The sequence below is a fragment of the Strix aluco genome, chromosome 1 (assembly GCF_031877795.1).
Source record: "Strix aluco isolate bStrAlu1 chromosome 1, bStrAlu1.hap1, whole genome shotgun sequence".
NCBI classification, from domain to species: Eukaryota; Metazoa; Chordata; class Aves; order Strigiformes; family Strigidae; genus Strix; species Strix aluco.
The window spans coordinates 38917153-38943387 of NC_133931.1; the positions used below are offsets into that span (position 1 = coordinate 38917153).

The 26235-nt window shown below is 42.2% G+C and overlaps 1 protein-coding gene across 2 annotated transcripts in view; it reads left to right on the forward strand.

Moving 5' to 3' along the window:
* Positions 1-681: 681 nt before the first annotated feature.
* The window catches only part of CYP7B1 (cytochrome P450 family 7 subfamily B member 1), a 129472-nt gene continuing 103918 nt past the window's right edge, over positions 682-26235 (forward strand). For both annotated transcript variants that reach the window (XM_074818337.1, XM_074818344.1), the window contains exon 1: positions 682-825. In XM_074818337.1, the coding sequence (XP_074674438.1) occupies positions 731-825 (95 nt within the window). In that variant the 5' untranslated portion in view covers positions 682-730. The remainder of the gene's footprint in view (positions 826-26235) is intronic.

The following is a 26235-nucleotide window of genomic DNA, read 5'->3' on the forward strand; positions in this document are numbered from 1 at the left end:
CCCTCTGTAACACGCCCGAGGGGCTGGCATGGTGGGAGGACAGGGAGGACCGGACCCCACTCCTTCTCACACAGCACAACGTCAAGAGCTGACCTTCGCTATTCGTATCTTGTTTATCCTACCTCAGGTTAAGTTTTATAAAGCTGGGGGGTGCGGGGGGAGTGGGGGTGTCGTCTTGCTTTTGAAGCAGGGGACACACTCGGGTGTTTGTACCAAAGCCAAGTAGAGGTCAGATGGCTGCCAGAGCCGCTACCTGCCCAAGCCTGGCACCGTTTGCCCTGGGGACACGCCATCGCCGCTCCGCCACCCGAGGCCGGGTCTGGGGGGGCACCGGAAAGGCAGAAGGGGCTCGGAGGGAACGGGCCGCTTTCCGGGGCGGTGGGGTGACCCCGGGACCACCCGCCTCCGATCTCCGTGCCGGGACCTTTCCGCCGGGCCGGAGTCTTTCCCGGCAAGCCGGAGTCCTGGGCTTCCCCGCCGCCGCCGGGAGGCCGCGGGGGCGGGCGGGCGCGACCCTCCCCGCGCCCGGCGCTCCCCGGGGAGGAGCCGGCCGGGTCGCACCGGGCCCGCTCGCCAAGTCCGGCTCCGAGCAGCCAAACCCAACCCCCTGGGCTCGGGGTGGGCGGGGGAGGGCCGGCCGGCCGGGCGCCTCTCCTGCGAGGGAGCGGGAGGACGGGCAAAACTTTCCTCCCCCGGCGGCGGCGAGGCACCGGCGGCCGCCGAGGCGAGCATGGGCCCTGACGCGCTGCAGCTCGGCACCTACGGCGGGGCGGCCGCCGCCGCCCTGCTCCTCTGGGCCGTGTGCGTGCTCTGCAGGAGGAAAAGGTACCGGGGCGGCGGGGCCGGCGGGGCGCGGGGCGGCCGCCGCATTCCTGCACGGCCGCGCCGGGGGAGCGGGGCTGCGGGGCGGGAGCCGCGCCGCGCCGCGCATTGGGCCGCGCTTCCCTCCGCCCGCCCCTCCGCGCCGGGAAGCCCTATCAGGGCCCGGCGCCGCCGCGGCGGGGCCTCGGGGGATGGCGGCCCGCGGACCCCTGGGCGAGCGTGGGGGCGGTGGCGGGGCCCCGGGGCGGCCGCTGCTCGGCGGGGCTGCGGCGCCGCGGCCGGGGCGAGGGGGAGACGGGGGCGACGGCGGCGGCTCCTCTGCTGTGGCCGGGGGGGGAAGAGGGTGGGGGGCCGCCACTCGCACGTGGGTGCTCGGCGCGCCCGGGGAGGCTGGTCTCGCCTTTCGTAGGTGCGTGGAAGTCCGTGCTCCAAAACGAGGGGTGCGCGACGCCCGTAGCCTGGCCCCGGGCAGTTTGGCCCGACCCTTAGGTTTGCTCCAAACCTCAATATCGCTTCTGCGCCGATATGGAGCAAAAAAGACCCCGCGCAGCACTTGAGAACCTTCCGGTGGAGTCCAAGGTGCGCAGACCTTGTCTGCTGAGCCAAGGTGGGCAAACGCTGCTGCTGGGCTGCAGCATCGGCCCTCCCCTGCCGCTCTTCTGCGGGATGAGCAGCTGACAGCAGTGTAAGCCCCTAGAACGCGGGTCGTGGGCATTTCGGTGACTTTTGTCTGTGTCTCACACGGTGTTGCCTTTAGTTTCTTTCAACTGTACGATTTCAACCTTCACAGAACGCAAACGTGTATTTCGGGACACTTTTAGTAGAAGTTGCAGGTTTTGGGGGGAATGGAGCGTTGTCTGGAACTGTTCTTTCTGAATATGCTAACCTTTTCCCGGGTGTTTTTCGCTTGTCTTGCCAATACTTGATGCTCTTCAGTGTCTGTTCCGCAGCTGATGAATAAATGCGTGTAAAGGCTTGGTGGAGGAGGAGTGAAAAAGGGGAGGGATCAGTATTCACTGTATTCGCTTTTTTTTTTTTTAAATCACATAATGAAATACATAGCATTAAATTCAATTCTAAATAGTAAACAGTTACTTTTCCTAATCGTTAAAAGTTATTTCTAGATGGTGTAGACATATAAATGCGAAAAAGAAATTGCACTACTAGCCTCTAAAAAAGAGTCAGAAAGTCAAGTCTGGCAGTTTTTAGACCAATAACCCTAACTTTGGGACCATGTATGGAATAAATCAAATAACAGAGAAAAACAGTGAAAATTCTTGTTTTGATCCCAGAAGGCATCTGGTCACTGGCTGTAAACAGAAATGGATTATTTCCATGATGTCTGTTCTGGAACCATTATTAATGTGATTTGAGTTAGCCCAATCCATCCCTTAAGTGGAAGACATCCATCCCAGTGTTTGAGTGGGGTCATCCCATAAGACAAAACTACTTGACATGATAGCTTAGATGCGGCTTCATGTTTCAACTTAGTTTACCAAAGGGATAGCTGCTGCTCAAGTGGCCACTCCTCCTCCTCCCTGTTGCTTGTCTGACCCCCTGTGAGCTGGTTCTGGGAGCTAAACCAACAGAAAGCTATTTACATTTTTTTGATAGATTTAGTTTCCTGCAAGTTTAGCTCCCTAAAGGAGGTCAGTACAGAAAACAAAAAAGGAACAGTGAGAACATGGTCAGGCCAAATAGGATTAGGTGCCATTTTAGGGCTAGGAGCTGTTATACTGGCTCAGCCTGTCATTAGTAGAAATTCCAGTAGAATTGTAAAAGACTAAATTGTCGAAAATGGAAACAGGCAAAGCTCTCGCTTGTACAGTTTTCAGCCAAATGTGAGTGGTAGGGAAAAAGGATCAAAGAACCCATTTTGAGTTATTTTCATAATCCTTGTGGCTGTAGAGTTTAAGTCAGCTCTTTAAAGTCTGTAGCAAAATTGTTTGGACATTTGTGCCACAACAGAATGATATTATACAGGAGGCCTCAGCAAGAAGGCATACTGTCCTGCCCAAAAACCCAAATGCTGTTTAATAAATTACATCTTTAAATGCTGTGCTGTTTCTCAAAGAAGTGTACTAGTGTGCATGCAAGCAACTAGAAATAAAAAGTGGAAAACCCCATCAACTTCTGCCCTGAGCATAAGGTGCTGGTGTTGAAATGCTATCCTGCTCCAGTAAAATATGCAATTAATTTATTTTTTTAGCATAAAGGCAGAAAATAATTGTGCGTGGTCTTGAGAGATACCTGGCAGCAGCCTGGCTGCCTCCAACAGCCATTTCTGATCTGCAGGAAGAAAAGCCGTCCTAAGGGTGCAGTGGATTAAAAAATGGGGGTAAGGTTTAGTTCATGCTCCTCAGATTTGGTGCAAGTTTGTGATCTCCCCTTGCTTATCTGACCCGTTACCTGTTTATCCATCCCCATGCATCAGATTTCTTCTTTCCCTTTCTTTTAATTGAAGCTAACAATCCCAGCAGCAGGCAGGGCTACCCCCCCGTCAGGAATCCACAAAAACGTTTTGGGAACCTGTTGACCTAGGGGCTGTTGGTCAATTATTGCATGAATAAATACTGAGGTCAAGCTGTACTCCTGCTCATGGATCATACCCATTTGGACAGAAATGCAAACGATTCTGGTTTCATAGAGCTTGCCTATGCTAGAAAAAATGTGGCTACTTCACCTGTGCGTGTGTTTTTATAGAAATTATTATGTTGCCCTAATGTTGTTATGCTTGTACCAGGGTGCAAACTGTGTATGAGGGGATTGTTGTATTTAAGGTACCAGGATAAACTTTACCAGAATAATCAAATTTAACATCTTAACACAGACATGCATGGGTTCCATCAGGATAGCAACAGTACTCAAATGTGTGTATATATAAATGAAGAGTTTAAGTAAGTAAATATATGCCGGTAGGTGCTAACTTGCACTTCAGAGTTCAGTAAATTTCTTTTGCCAGATGATGCCTCAGTGCTGCTCGACTGAGGCAAAGCACAACCACTGATGTGGTTGTGCTCTGAGAGTCACGGGTCCGGGAGTGTAACAAGGGTTTGTACGTCCCAGAGAACAAAACTCTCCAAATCCTTCCCTGATGTTCCCTAAGCAGATGTTGCAGGATTTCACCTTTCTTGGTGTGAGGTGCTTCTGCTTCCTTTCCTCTCAGGCTGAGTGCTTGTTACTGGAGGAAAAATTTTGTCAGGAGAGGTGTTGTATTGGCTTAATCTGCCATTCCATTTTTCTGCAGAGCAGTTGGTGTAATCTGGCATTATGAGATTTCAGGGTGAGTTCAGTACAGGCTTTCTTATTAAAGTATTTAGATCTACTCTTTGGAGACAGCAAAGAAAGGAAGAGGAATTTCCCTTTGTATAAATGTTTATCATTTGAGTGCTGGTGGCAGTAATAACACAAAGGAAACTAATTGGAGTCTTTGCCAGGTTTCATATCACAGATGGTGAAGAAACAGAAGTAGAACAAAAGTTTCCTTAATCACAGAAAATTTTATTTTGCGTTAAACTTCAGTGTCAAATGAGACTCAGTGCCTTCTGCGTGCTACAGAAAGATCCCCCTCTTACTGGTTAATGAAGAAAAGCCTATCTATCTAGGCTGTTTGCTGGGGAATGTATTTTCTCCAGAGAGAGCTTCCTTTGTGCCGCCTCACGAAAGTATTTCTGCTATGGCAAAACCTGATGATTTGGAGATTGTACGGATTATTCTCTTTTGTCTTCATAAAATGTCTACATCAGCCCCAGCTTTATTTGTTTTGTTTGTTTATTTTCAAACTGCTTTTCCACTATCTGTGCACAGTCTCATGGAGCAGGAGATGAAGCAATATGTGAAGCCAACTCCTGCATGTCTTCCAGTAGTAATGCTGCCCACATCAGGGAAGGGCCCTCAAGATCAACAGGGGCTGGCTCTGAGTGACTTTTGCAGGTGTGGTACTATTCCACTTTCTTCTGGTTCAAATTGATGCTTATTTTTGGCTGCTAGTGTTTATTGCATGTCCATGACTGAAAATGATCCCAAATTGTAACCAGCAGTTTGGGGGCAAGGCTGGGATGCTTTCTGCCTCCCTCCTTGTGGTGTAGACGCTGCAAATTACCAGGAAGAGGCTCAGTCTGACCACAAATTAAAACCACTGGTTTTGGGGAAGGGAACAGTGGAGAGAAATGGAACAAGGATTATTGCGTCTGTATTTATCCACTGAATTTGGATCCTGCTGTCCTGAGTTTTGCATCACAAAGTTTGTCAGATAAAGAAGATACAGACTCAACCTGGAAATACTCATGAGAGGTTTATGTCTGCTTGGAAAGTTAACACACATCCTATGTGAGCTATACCAATGAAGAGGTTTGTAAAAATTATTCCCTCTGCAACTCTATAGGTTGGTGAGGTTGGTATTTCAATTATTATGAATGGGCTTTGCAGTAAAGATTGCTTGCGAGAAATGATACAATATACACCACATGTAACCTGTGTGGGTTTTCCTGTACAGCAGTATAGGAATTCCCATGGTGGGCTAGACGGGGCACGTACGTTCTAATATATTATTTCTGACCTGTTTCTAATGTGTCAGAACATGGTATAAAAAAACCTTAAACAATATGATTGTAGGTTAAAGTCAACATAGGAAGAATTACTTGATAAATTTCTCAGGAAGGATTTTGCTATGGCCTCAGTTACGGATATAAAGCCTTGTTGGAGCAAAGTGTCTTTCATTTTTCTCTTTTATTTTATCCTCTAAAATACCTCCAGTCTATACAATCGCATTCATCTGAGATACTCTTCCAAAAAATTGCTCTCTTGAACCCAGATAGATATTGTTGAGAAGAATATAGATTTCGTCTTTGCCTTCAAGAACATCTTATCCTTCTCTGTGACAAGCTGTGAGCTTGCTAACAGCTCTCTTACCAAGCGAATTGTAGTTCACAAGATGTCATCAGCCTGTCTTTTTTACCACTTCTGCTAATTTAGGCAATATGTTAAGGTAGTTTTCTGTCGGTGGAAACATCAGGAAGGACAGATAGAAGGATACCAGAAAAATCTAGCCTCTCCCTTCTTACCTTGACTTTCCACAGAGGCCTTTTTCTCCATCCCTTTGGTTGAAGTTCTAGGGAGTGCATGCGTTTTCATGACCTCCTTTTGTTTAATGTCATTGTCCACTCTTACTCCACTCTGAAAAGATTAGGACTGAAGACTGAAAGTGTTTAAGGCAGAAAAGTAACAGTTCTGTTTCTTAAGTGGCCTTAAAAAACCTTTCTTTCTCACCATCACACTTGGGTTTTCTGTCAACTGTTCGCTGCTGTGCCAAGATGTGGTGGAAGCTTATTTCTCCGCTTGCTTCTTCTGGCAAGAGCTTAGTGAAGGTCAAATAAAACAAAGTAAGCAAAACCATAGCCTTCTCAAGATGTACAAGACTCAGTTCACTGGCTTTTGGGTTCTCTTGCAGCATTAATAGACCTGGAGAGCCGTTACGTTGTGGGTCTTGCATGATAGTGTGTCTCAAGACAAGTTTTTCTTTCTCTTATTTTTCTTTAGTGCTGCTTCTCATCCTTCTGATATGTAGTCTGGGTATCATGTACATCTTGGGTTCTGCTTCTTACCAAGGCTTTGAAGATGGCACTGAAGATGACACCTCTTTTAGCGGATAATGAACTTTTCCAATAATCTATGATTTACAGTATTCTTTGCTTAAGGTACACTGCCACCTAGCAACAGTTTCCCTTCCCTCCCAGTTTTCTTGACCTACTTTTTGTCCAGGGTCGTTCAGCTTTAGTTTGTACCTGGTCTGGTCTTGAATCCAGAACCCACCAGTAGATGCCATCTGGTAAATGTATGTGTCTGTGTGGTGGAGATATTTTTAGTGGCAGTAAGAACTGCTAGCTTCGGGTTTCTCACTAAAATACAATAGTTTTAATTACAGTGGTTTTTCCTTCCAGTGTTTTTGTGAAAAATGCCTGTAATTTTTATTTATTTTTTTCCTTTAAGTACTTGGGTTTGCTTTTGCTTTTTTCTGTTCATTATTCTTTGGAGGAAATAAAATTAAAGGGCGAGAATTAAAGGGAATTGCTTTCAGCTCTTTTTATGATTCCAGTGCAACATGAAGCATGGAGCATCCATCTAGAGCACTATACACAAATGCACATAGCTTACAGAGAGTACTGAACGGTTAGTAACCCTTCTGCTCCTCCTCCAAGTTGATAGTCCTAAAGGTAGGAACGAGGAAAACCCAAGCAAATACAGACTGCTTCAGAAATGAGATTCATGCTTACTACTATATTTAGAGGAGGAAAGCACACTAGTTGGCAAATCTGAGCTGAAATGTTACATATAAAGGCTGGTGTGAAGGAAGACACAGAGGGGAAGATCTTAATCCTGGTATCCTCTTAGAGGAGATATTAACTACTTCTCCTTTAAGCTTGATGATGCAATTTGCCACCTAATGTGTTTTAATCGTTGGTGATGTAACTAGAGAGCTGCTTCATCAGGTGACTGCAGAACAGACTGGAGTCCCGACCCACAGAGTTACCTGGGCCTCAGACTCCCCCAGTGAGGAGTGACTTCTGCGGGATGCAGGGACTTGGATGCTTCCCAAGTTTGCAGTCTTGCCTGGGGACTCTGCCTCAGTTCCCCTACTGTAAATTGGAGGTCAGTGCGGCCTCCTCTTGTTTTACGGATAATGCAGCCAAATTCTTCACAGGGCACACTCATAGTTGCCAGAGAAGATGAAAAGAATTCTTCCATGGTATAACCACTCAACATGTGCTGAGGAACTGTTGCTTGCCCATTCCCTTTCTCCTCTGTGCTGAAGTACAAGATCTAGTTACTGTTTTAAGCCAGAAATGCCACATTTTATCGCAATATTCAGCTAAGCTGTTGGATCATGTCAGCCACTTTAGTGTTTTGCTCAGTTATGAGAATTATAGTCCCATATAAAATTGTTTGGGATTTTTTCAGTCAAGTATTTTGATTAAGAAATTGGGCAGAGCTTGTTTTGGTATAGTAATATAACTGTTCTCAGTACTGCATGTAGTCACTTGTTTAACTTAGTGCATAGTAATGCCAGGGAGTGGGGGAAATATAGAAGTTAAAAGAAACAGCATAAGTGCAATGTTAATACACTATATGAAGTTAAGGAAAATCTCACAGTTAAGTTGGCAGTCTTTTTCTCTTTTATCCAAGTTTTATAGAGCTACTTGGTAGTGGAGCCAGGGTTGGAACTCATTCTCCTGACTTCTAGTTTTGTGCTTTAACTTGCTGCCTTTCCTTTCCAACACACTTACCATATATGACATTATAGCTGTCTGGTAAACTAACTTTTTCAACCATGAGGCAGATTTTGAATTCTGATTTAAAACTTCAGTAGTGTTCCTTTTCTTTCCCCACCATTTACTGATCCTTCTACAAGATGCGTGTAGGTTTTTAGGCTAATATCCATTTGCACGCCGTCTGGGAGAATTTTGGCTGACTGAGAGTCCCATAAAACAAAAGTTTCCTCTTTACAAACCACATGGAGCTTGGCTGTAGATATTCAGTTCCTTTCTCCACAAACTGTTTTTAATGGTGCCAGATTCTTCTGTTTCTTCTCCTTGTTTGGCACATGTCAGGAAAAAAAATCTTGGCTCTCGTATAGAACATATCTTGTTTCCTCTTAACTGCTCGTACTTTCTATTCGTAATTCAAATCAGCAGAAAAATGCTATGGTTGTGCTTCTTGTGATTTAATCTTGTAGTTTCCTAAGCAATATTTAAAAAAAATAATGCTCTCTCATACTGTAGGCCTGGTGGTAGGAGGTTCTAGCTGAATGCAACGGATGCGTCCCTGTTGTTTTGGGAGAGTATTGCATGGTGTCCTGCTCAAGCCCTGTGAAGGCACATGAAGGAAGAACAGACGAGCAAAATTAAGCTAAAATGGGACATTAGAGGAGTGTCCTCTCCATCACACGGCTGTCGCTTTCTGACGCTGCAGTGAAAACCTAGATTGCAACACTGCATGTTGCAGGCTCATGTCCATAGTGGGAAGCTGAAAAAGCATCTCCTTCCTAGTCCATGAAATCCCATGGACCTGTCAGAGAGCCTGTGCATGTTCGTCACAAGCTATTGGTATTGCTTGCTGACAGCCCCACTCTGCACCTTTGGAGTTCTTGTTTGTGTGACTCAATCTGCTACTGATGGGTAAGACAGAGTGCGGCATTGCTAAGTGTGGTTCCGTATCTGATTTCTTGTGGCTCCCCAGAAAAAGATGAGCAAATGGGTTACTGGCCTGCTCTTTCCTCACCCCAGTTCCTTGCTTCTTAGAAGATCTGTCTGCAGATTTTTCCTGAGTGGTCATTACAAATTCTCGTGTCACTTGTCTCGCCTAAAAAGATTGAAAAATATGTGAAATTTTTGAATGATACATTGAACAAATGATTATAGAAAATTGCCACATTTTCATTACATTTTTAAGTGACGTAGTATTTAGAAAAAAATTATGGTCTCTTTTCAACACTGTGTGAGAATGCAGAAGTTTTGCAATTATTAGCTCTGACAGTAATTACTTTAAAAAAAGCAAAAAAAAAACCCGAAAGGAACCTGTATATTCCTTAACAAGAGAAACTACTGCTCTTAAAGCACAGTAGACAGAATTGATGGAGAACTGGTGACTAAAATTAAGTTCCTGAGAAGTGAGTATTTCAGTCTTTTTGTACTCTTTCTTGCCCTTTGCATGCATGCCAGCAGAAGGGTGGATTTGCCCCTTTGTCATCGTGTAATACTGTATGTAGTCTCTGAAGGCTTCAGAGAGATGGTCTCCAACTTTCTAATAGGGCTCTAAGAAAAATCGAGGTATTTTCAGATACTCTCATTTAATCTGGTTAACAAAAGCAGGATGTTTACCAAAGGAAGGACAATTGCTGATATTTCCTGAGAGAGAATTTGAGTGACTTCCATTGCTGGTCCACTCAACTGATGCTGCCATAGCGTTTGGTCATCACTTCCCTATCTGGAAAGTACTGCTCCATGTTTTCCTCTTCAGTGCTGGCATAGTTTTTTAGGTTACGATAGCTACTCTTCAGAGATTCTGGTGTGTGATAGATCATAGCCATACTAATTTTCTCCAGCTGGTTTTTCAGCATGAGAAACTTTTGGAGTCACGTTTGGGAAGTTTCTCTGAAAATAGCTCAGACAGTGGATTGATGACAAGGTATAATTTTTTCCTTCAGTTGTTCAGGAGTTGATCTGTGATATTTACTCATCTCAGACCTATACTCCATTAAAACAGAAAGAACCTCCCTGGAAGATTTACTTTTGTTTCGATAGGTACTGGTATTTGTGAAATGTTTCCACTGGACTTTGTGTTTCTTCCTTGTATCTTTTGAAAACTTGTGTTATTCTGTTGGATGGGATTTTTAAAATTTTTTTAAAGTTTCTCAGATGTCTGGGTTAGTTTTCAGCATGATAACTGTTTTGCTTAAATAGCAAATTTCCAAGCCCTACAGCTGAGGGTGAGGCATGTTGCCAGAGCCCGCACTGCAATCCTCCTGCGCGATTCCCGTTTAAAAAGGAGCAGCTGTGTAGCTGTATGAGAAGTGAAAATGTCTCTCAGTTCAGGAGTCATCCAAGAACCAATTGTAAAACACGATGAACCCTCAGAATTGATATTCAGTCAAAACAGGGAGGAAAAATTAAAGTACTGGGAGGGCAGGCTTGTGCATGGTGCTCTTTTTAACCCCAAATACATGCCTGAAAGATTCTCTTTCAACAGCAATAGGACTTAGATGTGTATATCTGATGATGAAATTAAGCTTATAGTGTATGACAGTACAGAAAGATATTTGGGCTTTTCGTAACAGTTGTCATCAGAGCATACGTGACTGATGGAGATTCATTTCCAGGCCCTGGAACAAGTGCAACAAGCTGGGTTCAGAGCCTGGGCTCCTTCTGAGGACCAGATGAGGGAAATTTGAAGTTTGCGTCCTAGCAGCTTGCACGTAATATCCTTTAAAGCCAGGTTAAATTACCTGTGGCTGCTAAGGAGTGACACAGAATTGTACACAGCAGGACTGGAGAGGTTCCCCATGTATGTCAGTGTTCAGTGGCTTGGGAAACAGCTGCTTGTGCAATGTCTTGTTTGTGGTTGAACAGACAGCTGAATTTCTGGCATTGCTGCTTTAAGATACAAAAATGATAATTAGGCTCCAAAGAAATCTTGCATATGTGAATGAGTCAGAATTATTTTTTTTCTGTAAGCTGTTTAGTTTCTTGCATCCTATACAGTGAAAACGCTGCTAGATCCTACTTGATATTACCAGATTACGAGTGAAGGGTTTTTTTCATAACCTGTGGACTTCCTCAGATAGAACCACATCAGCTATAAGAAATTTAGAGCTTTAAAAACCTGTTGTTATGAAGACTTTAAAATAAAACTGTGCATGCCGCTCCTACTGGCTCTGCAGTGGTAAGAAGCTAAAATAAACAATGCTGAGATCTGTTGGGCTCAAAAGAAAGTTCAGGCTTCCTGGCTTTGTGATCTGATTTGCAGAAGTAGGACATACCTTTGTATTTTGCCCTCAGGAACAGATGTGCAATAAAGCACAGTTGTTGTGACCCATCCAGGCTTATCTCCTGCATAGTCTAGGCCATTGCAATGTCTCCTACATCAGCTACATTAAATCATGGTTGAACACAACTGTGCTTGAAATAGTGCATGAAAAGATGTCCTGCCTTTGTTGGTTTTTTTTTCCTTTGAGTGATGAGTAGTCCAGTGCTTATCCCATAGGTTGTTCTTACCATTCTGTCTTTGCTTTAGGAAAGGAGGGTGAATTCAGTCTCATTAGTGGATGCATATGTCCCTTTAAACATTGAAAAGATTTAATTAAAGTGATGAAGAATAGCCTAAGATGGCATCCAAAACTAACAAACAAGGTCATCTCCTGTTCAAAGTACCAAATATTGCTGTTGCAAATAAATACCTGCTTAAAGGTGCAGGCAATCTCATCTGACATGTCTTTATTTGTGCCTCGATGGCAAGTTAGTATGGACTGAAGCAACTTGCTGTCCTCCCTTTCTCCCCATCCCATGAATATTTGGGTGGACCAATCATAGAATACCAGGTCAGAAGGGACCTTAAGAATCATCTGGTCCAAGCTTTCTTGGCAAAAGCATGGTCTAGACAAGATAGCCCAGCACCCTGCCCAGCTGAATCTTAAAAATGTCCAATGTTGGGGAACCCACCACTTCCCTGGCAAGGTTATTCCAGAGGTTGATTGTTCTCACTGTGAAAAATTTTCCTCTTGTGTCCAATGGGAATCTCCCCAGGAGTAACTTGTACCCATTACCCCTCATCTTTTCTATGTAACTCCTTGTAAAAATGGAGCCTGCATCTTTTTTGTAGCCACCTTTTAAAACCTGGAACATGGTGATAAGGTCTTCCCTAAGCCTTCTCTTCTCAAGGCTGAACAAGCCGAATTCTCTCAGCCTTTCCTCATATGGCAGGCTTCCCAGTCCCTTGATCATCTTTGTGGCCGGGACCCTCTCCAGCCTGGCCACATCTTTTTTGTATACCAGGGACCAAAACTGAACACAGTATTCCAGGTGTGGCCTGACAAGTGCTGAGCAGAGTGCGATAATGATTTCTTTGTCTCTACTGGTGATGCCCTTGTTGATGTAACCCAGCATCCTGTTGGCTTTCTTTGCTGCTGCAGCACACTGTTCACTCATACTGAGGTCATTGTCCACCAGGACCCCCAGGTCCATTTCCATGGAGCTGCTGCCCAGTCAGGTAGATCCCAGTCTGTGCTGCACTCCTGGATTATGTTTTCCCAGGTACAAGACCTCACACTGTCCCTGTTGAACTTCATAAGGTTCTTGTTAGCCCACTCTTCCAGCCTATCCAGGTCTTCCTGCAGGGTGGCTCTCCCTTCCCAAGTGTCTGCTTCCCCACTCAGTTTGGTATCATCAGTAAACTTCATCAGGGTACACTTGATCCCATCATCCAGATCACTTACGAAGTTATTAAACAGTGTTGGGCCCAATATCAATCTCTGGGGGACCCCACTTGTGACAGGTTGCCAGTTTGAAAAAGAGCTGTTTACTACCACCTTCTGGGTGCAGCCTGTCAGCCAGTTCCCCACTCACCGCACAGACCACTTGTCTAGACCACAACACATCAGTTTCTCTAGGAGGAGGACGTGGGGATCTGTACCAAAAGCCTGGAGAAATTCAGGTAGACAATGTCCACTGCTTGCCCCACATCAACTGAGCAGGTTACTTTGTCATAGAAGGCGATCAGGTTTGTCAAGCAGGATTTGCCCTTGGTGAGTCAGTGCTGCCTTTTCCCAATCACATGCTTCGTTTGACTTGTGATAGCCCCCAGGAGGATTCATTCCATAACTTTCCCAGGGATTGAAGTAAGACTGATGGGTCTATAATGTCCTGGATCCTCCTTTAAGCCCTTCTTGTAGATGGGGGTGATGTGTACAGCTTGCTGCAGCTCTGTAGTCTCTGCATTGCGTGCGTGCTTGCTTGTTTTGCAAAAAAAGGCAGAAGAGCAGCCAGTTGTTTTAACCAGGTCTGTAAAAAACAAGAGATAATTCAAATGGGACCAGATGAATCAGTGCTTCATTTTTTTTGCTTAGACATTAAAAAATCTTGTTTGTTTTGACTTGCACACTGTTTCAGTATATCTTGTTATTAATAATACCTCTGAGACTATTGTTTAGGAGCCAGGCATAAGTGTGATCTCATGCCTCCAAATTGTGTTTCAGCAGTTCCAGAGGCTCAAATGCACTATATACAATGGAAGTGTGAGGGATAAAGCAACTAAAACTGTAGTGATAAGGTTCATTTAATCAAAATGAAAGCCCAGGAAGATTTTTCTTGTAATTGTTTTCAGCACAAGTATAATGTGCTGATTTGGAATGTCAAATGGTTTCTGTCATCAAACCATATGAAAAAAACCAAAACAGTATGCTTATAGTTGTAACTTTGTAGGTAATTGGTGGTGATAGGAACGTCCAATAGAGATACGGTTTTGATCCCTCAGTGATTGAATTGAAGACTTCACACCAGGCTCAGTTTTCAGTGAAAGACTGCAACATTGAAGATGGAGGAATATGGAAATCCCCATGTGTGCTGTGGTGATGGTGACTTCCAAAGTGAAGGCTTCCCTAGGATTCCCACGCATGCAGGACATCTCCATCCCCCATAGCTTTTCTCAGTGGGCAGGACCCAAGGCTCTGGGTGACAAAATCCCTGCTGTTACCACCCATGACCATTTGTACCTCTGGTATCCTATTTAGTCCCAGGCACACCGATCAGATACAGCTACAGATTCAGCCCTGCTGTATCAGATGCTTCTTTTTACTTTTTGTGGCAAATATCAAATCATCTCCTTAAAGGCAGCAAGGTACTGGAAAGTCTTTCCTGCTCATGGCAGTCAGTTAATTTCTCAGGATTATGGAAAGGACAGATCAGTTAATTGTCTGCCTAAGTATGAATTTTACTGCAAGTCAGTACAGAACATGGACATCTCTTTCATTTTCCAAGGTTGGACTGGTCAAAGCAGCCTCAATAAACATGACTTCGCATGCTAAATTTCTCAAAACTGCTCTGTATATGGAAAGCAACCAGCACAGTTGGATTCTGTAATATAAATTAGGTCCTTGGGCTCTACTGCAATTCTGCTGATAATCATTATAACCTGACTGCAGAGTTTGGCTGGTGGGTAATGCTAGATTTATGTCAGTAAAAGATAAAGTCTGTATTTATCAGTTTTTGCTCTTTTAGCAGGCCTGATATTTTGTATCATCCCTTTTTTCTGCTAGGTATTAGAGTGCTTTTTTCCCCTGGTTTCTCAGTTTGCTATTTTACTGTTCACAAAATTCACTGTGCTGTGTAGGAACTGTCCTCATGAATTCCCATTGCTCTGCTCAGGGGGGTAAGCTAGGGTAATGAGACCCTTCTTTGTTTCATTTGAGTGAGTTTTGCTAATTGCTTTTATCACACTGGAACCTGTAAGGGGATTTCCATAGACAAAATGACAATAAAAAAATGAAGTGCTTTTGTTGGTAAGTCACCTGGCAATTCCACCTGGATCCTCAACATCTCTGTCAGCAGATGTGGGTGACTCTTTACCGTCCAAGTGCCTCTAATTGCCCTTTATTTCCCCTCTGTTGTCCTTGCGTGGGATTTATTTCTCAGTTGATGGGATGAAACGCAAAAGCAGCTTGCGATGGAGTGCATCTCCAGTCAGCAGTAGGGAGAATTGAAAGAGCAAATTAGGACGGTCAACATGCAGCAGGAAAAGAAATTTCATCCTGCCTCCTGCCCTGTCCTGTGGTTGTGGCTGATCTTTCCCTATCCCACTTCATTGTTGTACCACCACTTCCTTACAGCTCAGCTCATGCCAGGATCCTGCTGCTTCTGCAGACCTAAGGGGCAGGGACTTTAATACTTTATCCTTCCCAAAGGCTCATGTTCCTCCAGTTATCCATTTGTATCCATCTTCTTCCCCAAGTCTTGCTCAGTATACTGATCATCAACCCCAGGATCAGATCATTATTTTCAGTATGAGGATAGTATTAGGTTTTATGAACTTCCTAAGAAAATATGATTGAATGAATTTCAAGCCCCAAGAATGGGGCAGCTGTTTATCAAGCATACCTAGGAGTGGGCAGCCCCCGTAAGTCCCAGGTAGACCTGTGCTCTGGCTTTTGAAGAAAATTTACATTGGGTCCTAGTAAAGTTTACTGAACCATTAAATCTGTAATTATTGATGTTTATTAATTTCACTACATTTATGTTAAATCAAGAGATACTGGGACCTTTTTTGTCTAGCTTGAAACTTTGCTTTTGAGCTACGCTGTAGTTCCTTCTTACATTTGATTTGGTCAAGAGTAGCTTGGAAGCTTCTTGCCTTTACTGCAACACCTGCCTTCTGCAGGACTCCTTCACCCAGGGAAAGGATTAGAGCCATCACTATTCTCTTCATTTATATAATTCTGTCATTGCCCTGACACCAGCGTAATCTTCCTGACTGGCTGATCAAACTGATTTTCAACAGTTTTAGACAGAGTAAAAAATCAGTGCATTTAAGTCTTCCTTGATTTTTCTGGCAGTTTCTCTGTCATTCAGTCTAGCATTTTCTTTCTTTATCTCAAGTTTCTTTTGTTTTTTACTGTGCTTATCTTCCTCCCTATAAAATATCTACTACAGCTGGTGTTTTCTAACCTTTTGGCCTTTAATTCTCCTAATCTCATGTTAAAGCAGTTAACAAGTGATAAAAGACCCTTATCAGACTTTGTATTATTGCAGTGTTTGACATGACTTTTTGGCCTTACTTTAGACATTTGAGGTTTTCCACTAATTTCAGCAAGCCCAGGATTTTACTTTAGATACTTGCTCACAGCATAAAGCTTCTGTGGTGGCTGCAGCTTTATCATATAGCCAAATGAAATAATCTCTTCTGTAAGTGGTGTGTGTAGATTTAGCATTTTTGTGGTACATAACACATCAGTAACAACTGAAATACTTTTGCAGTAAGAAAAACTGTTCAAAATCACAGCAAATCCTGCTGCTGTGGGCTTTTGAAAAGGGAACAGAGCTCTGGTTTGTGATTCTCCTTCTACCAAGAAAGATTTTGTTACAGAGGGAGGTTTAGATTTTTACTTTGCACAGTAAAGATGAAAATACAGATGAATATACACAGTAGTTAAGGGTGCTTTTGGGAGAGCCACAGTCACTGAATTTCTTAGTGACATTTTAAGCACCAACAAAGTTGTGCCAGCCTGGCCACATGAGATGGGGTTGTGATTTGTCCCTCTTCTCACCACCATAGCTGTGTCTGCAGAAGCCTGCTGGCAGTACCAGTAGTAGTTGGGGGGCAGAGGCGATTGCTGTGGTAGCTTTTTCTGGTTGAGGAACCTGCTTAGTGTGTCTGTTAAAGGCATGTTTGCTCATATAGCATTTACTGATGAGTAGGGCAGACCAGGCCATGCAGGAAGGAGCAGAAATCTTTATGCTAAAGTCATCCAGCCTGACCACACATGAGTTCTTTGTTTCTGATGGACCTTGCCATCACCATCTTGCCATTTTACATGGTAACTTACCTCACCATGTAAAGGATAATACTTGCAGATCTGGTTGGGGTTCGTAAGAGTTCCCTTATGTTCTGATTCAGTGAATTGCTGAAGCAATGGCTTGCTTTTAAGCCTTTGAATAGCTTCCAATTTTAGTGGGACTTGAGCTTCTAAGTGGAGCAGAAGCTCAAGTTTTTTGACAGATCAGCACTTTCTTTCTGAGGCAAATGTGAATTTCTGGTTTGATGGTATGGTACTGAATATACAGTTGTATTTCCTTGCCTTAGTGCTACTAATTCCTGGGGAAAAAAATGTGGTACTAATTTTATGCTTTGAACAGAATTTCAAAGCTCAGTTTCAATGCATTTAAAGTGCCTTTATTCATCAGTTCTTGAAGAGTTTACAATTCACTATTTGGAATGCAATTTTAATTGCCTAGAAGTTTGTAGAGGATGAGACCACTTCTTTCTTGCTGGTAACCGAGGTTACTTAAAAATAGAACTTTCACTTCCATCTGCATATCCATTCTGGTTGACAGCTTAAAAGTCTGGGGCTGATTCTAGGTTTGCTTTCATATGCAATATTACATATATTTGAATTGTTTGGTTTGCATGGAAGTATCCTGGCCACATGGCCCTGATCATGAGACAACCTTTTTTTCTTATTCCTAACACTGTGAAGCAGTGACTTGTCTCTCAAACTCCTTTCTGGGTCTGTAATACTAGCAGCTGCATGTGGCTAGCCAGAGTTGGCACTCGCTGTCCTTTGCTAAACCCACCCCTTCTTTTTTTTTCTGTAAACTGGCACGCTTGCCCTTAACCACATCTGCTGACGAGTCTGATCCAGTGTTTCCCAGTGGGATACTAACCTTTTAAAAGCAATCTGAAGCTTATTCTCCTTTCATAAAAAAGATGGGGAGGTGTAATTCTATTGACCTATACAGAACAAAAGTACTCTTTTTCAGTAGTTGAGAAGGCTGAAGCCTTAAGAGCCTTTTTTAATTTGTGAGCAGTAAGATGCAGAACACAGTCAAGGACTTCTGTCTTCCAACTGTGGGCCACATCAGATGTGAATTCTCTGTAATCATGATGACAACTAATCACATAGTCACTAAAAGTGGCAAAGTGGCTTTTGAGCCACAAAGATTTTGTGACATTATAGTATTTTTTGTTTGTTTTGGACATCTGGAAACTGACATAGTACTTCTTTAACAAAATCCATCCTGAGTTTGAGCGAGTTGTCCCACAAGAAGCTCCTCTGGTAGCCTTCAGATGGCTGCAGTTTGTTACTGCTGAATTTTTAAGAATTTCTTCTGGTCGCTTTAGTACAAGATAGTTCCTTCTAGTATGAAAATATGTGTGTGGGTAGTGAAAATAATGGGCTTTTTCTGTTGTGAAATGTGCATGTATTCCTTTCCACAGAAACCAGCTGTGAAGGGAGAAGGAAGGAAGGCTGGGGGAAATCCCAGCATACGCTCAGGGTGTGTGACAGGGCCTAGTTCCTGTGAAGTGATCCTTGCTGTACCCTGCAGACAGAGTCACACTGAGCTTAATTAATTTTTTTCAAAGGAAAGGACATTTGCCTCGTCAGCAATCATATTTATTCTATTGCAATCATGAAGAGTGCAAATCCTATCCTCTGTTTTTTCCTTACCATCCAGAGTATCACTTCTCCTAATCCTGATGTTGAATCCTGAATTGGCAGTTTCTACTTCAACTTTAAAATAATTCCTTTTTTAGCTAGGTAGTTTTTCCTAAATTAATGAGGACTGTAAGCAAATGGGAAGGTAACTCCTGGGTGTATGATGGAAAAGGTGTAGGGTAGGTAGTTTAATTGGGGTATAATAGGTGGTAAAACTTTTGGAAACAGGGAGGTCATATGAAGAGAATGGTAGACTGAAAACCCCAACCATCCTTTGATTACTACCAGAATCAAACATTACTGCAATCTTAGCATACTAATTAATCACAACTGATACATTACAGATGCTTGTAAATAAGTAATTTTCCTTTAACTCTGGTTTAACTCCGATGATACTATTTTAGGTGCTTATTTTGATGCAAGTTTTACATTCATTTAGCTGTACTGTTCGGTGTCAAAAATTAAACGTAGCTAAATTGATAAATATTTCATGATGCAGATCTTCTAAATAATACCAATACAGGTCTTGTCAGCCTACAGCTTTATGACAATCAGTAACTTTTAAAAGAAGACTTTTTTCATTAAAACTGATTTATGTTTGTTGCCATTTTCTTCAATGTCAGTTACCATTTATCATCAGTTCAGATACCTTGAGATCTGTGGGTGAAACTGGAAGCAAAGCCCAACTCCTTTAAAGTGAGTTTATTTCTTAATGTGATGAAATCAATGTGTTTTCTGAGTTCACATATGATCTTTTGAGCTTGTGTTTTTCCCTTTCCTTTTTTTTAAAAAAAAAAAACCCAAAACAAAACCAAAAAAAGTGTTAGGGGAACCAAACTATTACCAATCTTTGACTTTCTTTAGATTTGTGGTTTCGCTCCCCATTGTGACTCTGCTGCTACAGCTATGGCAGTGCTGGAAGCCTGCTGTACGTGTGCTGTATTGATGATCTCTAAATCATGTAATCTGTGGTTGAATATGCCACTGCTTGGTACCAGTAGGTCATCTTCACTCTGTGCCTGCAGTGATGGAGCCACATTGGGGCTCAAATCACTGTTATTTCAACAAGACCTCACTGAAATAAAAATGCTGAGTGTTCACCACTAAAGTTAATGGAAAAATTCAGTTTATTATTGCACAGTCATATAGTGCTGTCAGAAACATTAACCTCTTTTTACAGGCTCATTAGTCAAGAGTTCAGCGAGGAGTTAGTCCACACTTGGGATTCCTGGTCTGGGTCATCTACCATGTTTCTCTGCTTTGTGTGTGAAAGCATTTGGCATACACCTCTTCCTAGAAAGCATAGCTAGTTCCTCACCCTCATGCTAGTGCCAGGAGTGCTGTGAGGGTCCAGCCTGGTTTTTATGTCCGTTGCACCATTCTTGGCCTGATGGAGTTCACTGACTGCACTCAAGTCACCCATTTACAGCAGGGATTCAGGTGATGCCCAGTGTATCTGACTCCTACAGAGCAGGGAGTGTCTCTCTTGCTCAGTGGGGAGCATCCTATTGTGTAACGAGGCTCCGTCCATTTTTTCTGAGTGATTACAAAGTTATCTGAGTGGAACTCATGTACAATTATGTAGGATCACTTGGATTTTCTCATGGATGAAAAGTAAAGGCTCTCTCATAAGCAGGAGTAACAGAAGATGGTTGATGGAGTGTTAAGAATACAGTCATTTTATCTTGGCTTGTTAAAAGTGGTGACTTCAATAATTAATACATTTTTAATGTAAGAAAGAATATGGAACAAAGACATTCAGGCAGCTTGTTTGTAATCCCCCTAAATGTACTCTGCCTGACAAAAATTACTGCAAGGAGTTGATAAGTCTTTTTTGCTCCACAAAATCAAAATGAAATTGCTTTCCATTTTTCAACCTGGCGCTTCTGCCAGATTTGTTATGTTGGGAACACGATGTGGTGTAGAAGGCATCTGTAACCTCAGGCTCTTAAGAAAAGGCCCATGTTTTATACATTATTCTCTTCTCTTCGATGGATACCTTCTAGGAAATGTCTTTGTTAGTTGTTCTTTTTTCCAGTACAGAAATACTGCTTCAACATGTTCTGTGCTGAAATGTCAGCGTTGTGCTGTTGTGTAGGTGGTAGTATGTATTATACACAGTTTTCAAAACCTGAATAATCAGTGATGTGCATGACTTTGCCAGGGAAAACAAATGGCTGTGTCATTTTGATTTCGGTATATCAAGAAAATGTAACCTATAAAAGTTAATTAGCATTCTTCCAGAAGGGGCTTGTTTAACTAACATCTTTGTTTCCATGTTTTCAATTTTGTCAGAAGTTGGAGGGGAGTGTTTTATTCTGTTGCTAATATATACCCATAGATTTACAGAGTATTTCACAGAGTTTTAGCTACCATGCATCTGTCCTTCATTTCAGTGAACGGCTAGATTTTCCACTCACTTCAACAACCGCTTAGATCCACTGAAAATTTTTGTTCTGGTTTTCATGTAATTTTTTACATAGTTTTTATAAATAAAAATTCTTGAGCCTGATGGTGTTCCTGTTATCTATCAAAATGAGGTTTTGCCAGTGATTTAACAGGAGAAATCCGTTGTCACTGAAATCCGGACCATCTGTGTCGCTGGTCTCTGCGGGGAGTTGATGGATCTCCACCTCTCATGGGTTTGGTTCTCTGGTAGGCTCAGTTCTTCCTGTTCAACATGTATATTACTGAGATTTGGCTATATTGGATGCATGAAAGTTTCTGGTCTGAAACAAAAGTGAAATTTGAACACCCATAATACTGAATTAAGTAATCTCACTTTATTTTTCTATATAACTCTGCAATTCATTAGCCTTCCTCCACCACTTTAGAAACCAATTGATAGAAGATGTAGCTGTTTGCATACCAGCATTACTTAACTGTGTTAAGGTGAGTTATAAAAATTAGAGAACAGGCTTCTCATGCACTAACTGGTTTGATGAACTTGGTCTAGACTGAGGTCTTCTCAAAGTTGAAAAAGAAAAGATGAATAAAATGGTCCTTTCATAGTAAAATCATATTGGTAGCTTTACAAATATTCTAGAAGTGGAGGTGAGGTTTTATTGTCGATATTACTTCTGGATATTAATATTTACAGAAAGTGTTGAAAAAAAAGCATTATGTAGAGAAGTCTAATTTTTATTTTAATGAGGCCCTTATAGAAAAGATAATCCTTAGAGGCCAGGTTTTCAAACCTGCTAAGCCTGCTGAGATGCACTTACTGTGTACCAAATCCTCAAAGGCCAAAGTAAAAATGGTCTTGTGGATAACTTGGCTTTTTTTCCACTGCTCTATAAATGTATGCTTGAGACTTTGATTTGGGAGTCAGCTTTCATGTTGTGTTACTAAGCTGTATATTGAAATGCTTGGTGTCCTTTAATGCAAACCCTGGATGGTGTCCAGAACCCATGCAGAGACTTCAGCATCATAACTGCCAGTGAAACTGCCCTCCTCATTGCTTAACCAAACTGCTTATCCAAACTGCAGGTACTCAGAGGTCCCTGGAGCTGGGTGAAAAAGTGATCAGGAGCAAATATTTGAAAGATGATGGGATTTATTATTCACAGTGAGAGAGAACTGAAGAAATGGTGGGCTCTGTGTTAGGGAGAGGGACTCGGGGCAAAGTGATTTGAGAATTAATGGTAAATAGAGGGCTGTGGTTTCCAAGTTACTGTTGTTGAGATGTTTCTGTGCTGCCTCGTTATGCTTAGGCCTGTTCTGAGCATGGTCTCTTTGACTTCATCATCTCTTTGATTATAAATCCATGAGTCTGTGAGAGCATCTACTCCAACCCTTTGCTTGAAGCAGGCTTTAACGTTTCACTTGGCAGTTCCATGCCAACATGTCTTTGGAGAGTATGCGTCTTCCAGACCATCCCCCCTGGCTTTCCTGGTAGCTCATTCTTTTGTTTAAAATACCACATTTATAACCAGGGTTTGTCATTTCCTTGTCGGTTGTGGTTGCTATGTGTTTCTTCTCTAAGATGAAAACCTGTTAAGGCTCAATTTTTTCACTTAAGACTTAACTGAGTTTTTGCAAGCTTCTTCGTTTACCTGCATGGTGGTTGATTCCCTTCCCTCTTTAGAGATGGTGTCTCTGTAAGAGGTTTTTAGGGCTTAAACCCTATTTATGTCTGACAGCTGGAATTTCAGTCCCCGCCAGGCTGATTATTAATAACCTTGCCCATATTTCCAATCCAATATGCACTCTTACAAAGTTAAGTTTTCCTTCTTTTCATAATTTCTACAGTTCCTAATATGCTCGTTCTCTCATCTCTCATCTTTAGTCCTACCAACCACATTACCATGTTTTGAATTTTTCCCTCTGAGGGCTCCAATTACCTTTACTCATTTGTAACAAACTAATTGACTCGGGGGTTGAGAGAGGTTGTTACAGAGCAATATTAAATACAAAAGAACCATTAGAAGTGTGGAAATTATAATCTTTAAGACTATATATTTTCCATTATATCCATAAGATATCCCTTTCTGTCCTTAGTTTTTATTAGTAAACATTGTTTTCAGTTCTTTACTGACCCAAGTTGTATAGTTTTCCAACCTTTGGCACTTTGACTAACAGAAATCTAAGTTCTCTTGAAGAATTCTAAATCTCATTCTCATTTTCTCTTTCTAATTTTGCCATCCCAAGTTACAATTACTAGGCTTTCCCATAGCGTTTGAAAACAGTGTTCTTTAAAGCTGTTGACTTTGGAACTGACCACATTGGACATAATCCAGGACATGATTACTGATTACTGCAATAGCAGCTTCCAGCCCAAAGATTTATTTCATCTATATCGTAGTTACTCTTGTCTTGAACAGGGTATTTCTGGTGATGATAAAAGGTGGAAACTCTAATGGTGTTTTCTGACTGTCTGCTTGGCACCCGAAGAGAAGCCTCTCACAGCAAAGTAACTTTGTTTCACATACTGAATAGGTGCATGAGGATGGGTGCATCCCTAAAGTGTGAGAAGAGCTTTCATAATGACACGTAGTTTCTTTATCACCCCTTCGTCCCCAAACCACTCGAGCACAGAGCTGTAGCTATGAAACTACAATGAAACGGGGCAATAACATCGCTTTGTTGGGCCACAGGATCTGCAAACCATACACGGCCATGAGCCTCCACCCCTCTGTGCCTCTGATGCAGGGTCCAGCACAAAGAACTGAGTCTTGGGAACCCAGTTGGGCAGCCAGGGCATGAAGCAAGCACAGAGACAGCCTTCAGGAGCCCTTAGATGCCTTAGCATCTGCCCTGCTGAGTGCCAGAGCCCGTTCTGAGCCCTGCAGTTCCTGTGCTTTGCACTGCCCGGCAGCCTCATTGATCTTAAGTGACTGGAGTAAGGGCAGCTGTAGTTCTTGCAAATGAGACTGCTTTGCTATTGATGCTGTGTTAATGTATGTTATTTAACCATTTATTTCAAGCCTTTTGAACTTTCAACTCTAAGGAGTAGGTGACATTGTAAAAATACTCAAAATAGATCACTAACAGTTTGGGTTTTTTTCTCTGCTGTCTTCATACTGTAATATGCTAATGCCAGATATACTATAATAGGAACAATTGTAAGGCAAACTCAGTTATTTCATTTAAGGTCTTAAATGATGTGGAGATTTGTTGAGGCAGAGAGTGAAAGACTGTTTTCAAGATCTGCAACTGGGCAAAGATTATCCTACCGAGAACAGTCAGACCAGGTGCCAGTGCCAGGATGGGCAGGCAGGAGTGTGGTGCAGCTTGTGGGATAGGCGAGCACCAATTCTTTGTAGGCATGGATGGCTTAATAAAGATTTGAACAGTAGCAAAGTTGAAAAATACTGTCCCATATGCACAAGCATCTCATGGTGGTGGAGTAGACTTTTCTGTGTGGGCCTGGGAGAAGGGGGAGGATCTGGAGGTGGAAGGAAGATGAACACTTCGGTTGTTGGGGTCAGGCATCCTACAGCTTGGTTTGTCCAAAAGTACTTTGAAAAAGCCCTAACAGACAAATGTTTGTGTGGTGAAGGCACAGGGAATGAACAGGAATATGTCCTCAAAGGCTTGAAAAGATTTGTGTTAGGTTTAGTATCCTGTTCTTAAAATGGTGAATTATGAAGAGAAAAAGCACAGTAGCAGATGAAGAAAATGTGGTCATGGAGGTTTGGTTGCTTTTCTATTAGAATATGTTTAAACTTTCTGTTCCTCTAGACACATTCTCACATTGTGGTTTATCATCATGTCAGAAGATAAGATGAGATCTTGCTGTAGTTGATGCAGAACCAAGAACTATCAAGAAGATTTCACAGAGGAAAAGAAAAGAGGATTTTCATTGAAATGGTGAACCTTTTTCTGGGCGAAATGTTCCATCCTACCTAGTTAATGACCTCACCTAAAAAACCCCAAAAGTTCACATTTCCGTTGCCAAACAAAAAATTATGATCTTTACCTAAATAAACATTCAGTACAGTATTTTGTGCAATTCAGAATGATGAAAAACAAAGAGGTTTTATATATATGTATATTAATGCAAAATGACATGAGCTTCCCTTTAAAAAGTTTTCTTGGAAAAAACAGCAGGCTTCATCCCTTCCAGTACTGACAGAACTGGAGCTATTGCTCTATATACAAATTTTAAGTGACTATAAAATGTGTCTATCTGAATTAACAGCAGGAAATTAATTCCAAGAGAAAGGGTTAATATGTCATTATTATAATAATTACAAGTCTTGGAAAAAGAAGCATTACTAAGTGAGAAAATAAGTGTTGCATTCCGTTCAAGCTCTCTTTGAGGGGTTGCATTTCTTTTTTTGAAACTCTTTTATGCTCTACTTGAGTAGTTCTTACTTCTGTATTATTGTGTGAGGACAAAAAACATACCTTCCACAATGAGCCCCTACTGTAATAAGAATTACAGAAATGTGCAATAGTGTCTTTATACTTCTATAGAAGTGTAACATTTATTTTTATCTACCTATATATATAAAATATTTAAAACTAGTCCTTTCTCTCTTGTCAGTGTGCTGTGCCATATGGTGCCGAGCAACATGCCAGATGATAAAAATATTCCTAGAACATATGATATCATCAGTCAATTCAAGAGGGGTGAAACTTCTTGACCAAAGCATTTGTGGCTTTGATACATTTTCCTAGGTGTAAAGTATATTTTGAAATGATGAAGTGTGTCCAAGAGGTCTCCTTTTATGCAAATTCTAAAATACCAGCTTAGAACATTTTGTTTGTTAAAAAAGGTTGAAACTAACTAAATTTTGTTTAAACAAAGGAATTCATGGCAAAGTAGCAGTTCTTTTCATAGCAAGAAGTGATTCACCTTCTTCCTTTCAATATATATCACTGATAGCTGCTCTGGTGTTGGAACCATGCCACCGAGAATGGCATTTCTCCCATCTCCCTTCTCCACTCACTGAGAAGACGGAATATGTGCTCGGTCAGAGGATGTTCCTGTTTGGTGCAGACAGCTATCTGTATATGCTTGGGAAAAGACCGCATGTGCCCAGAAAAAGAAAAAAAAACAAACCAAAAAACCTTCCATATTAAGCAGTATGGTTTCAATGCTGGGTTTTTCTTACTTTATGTTGAGCTTGTTTCTTGTTTCTCTCTTTGCACTAAACACCAAAAAACAAAAAATGAAGTGTTCTGTTGGCAGGGTGACTTGTGGTCAGGTGGCCTTCTCCGGGCAAACTGTGGGTGTTTCTTCAGAAAATATCATGAGGATGCTACAA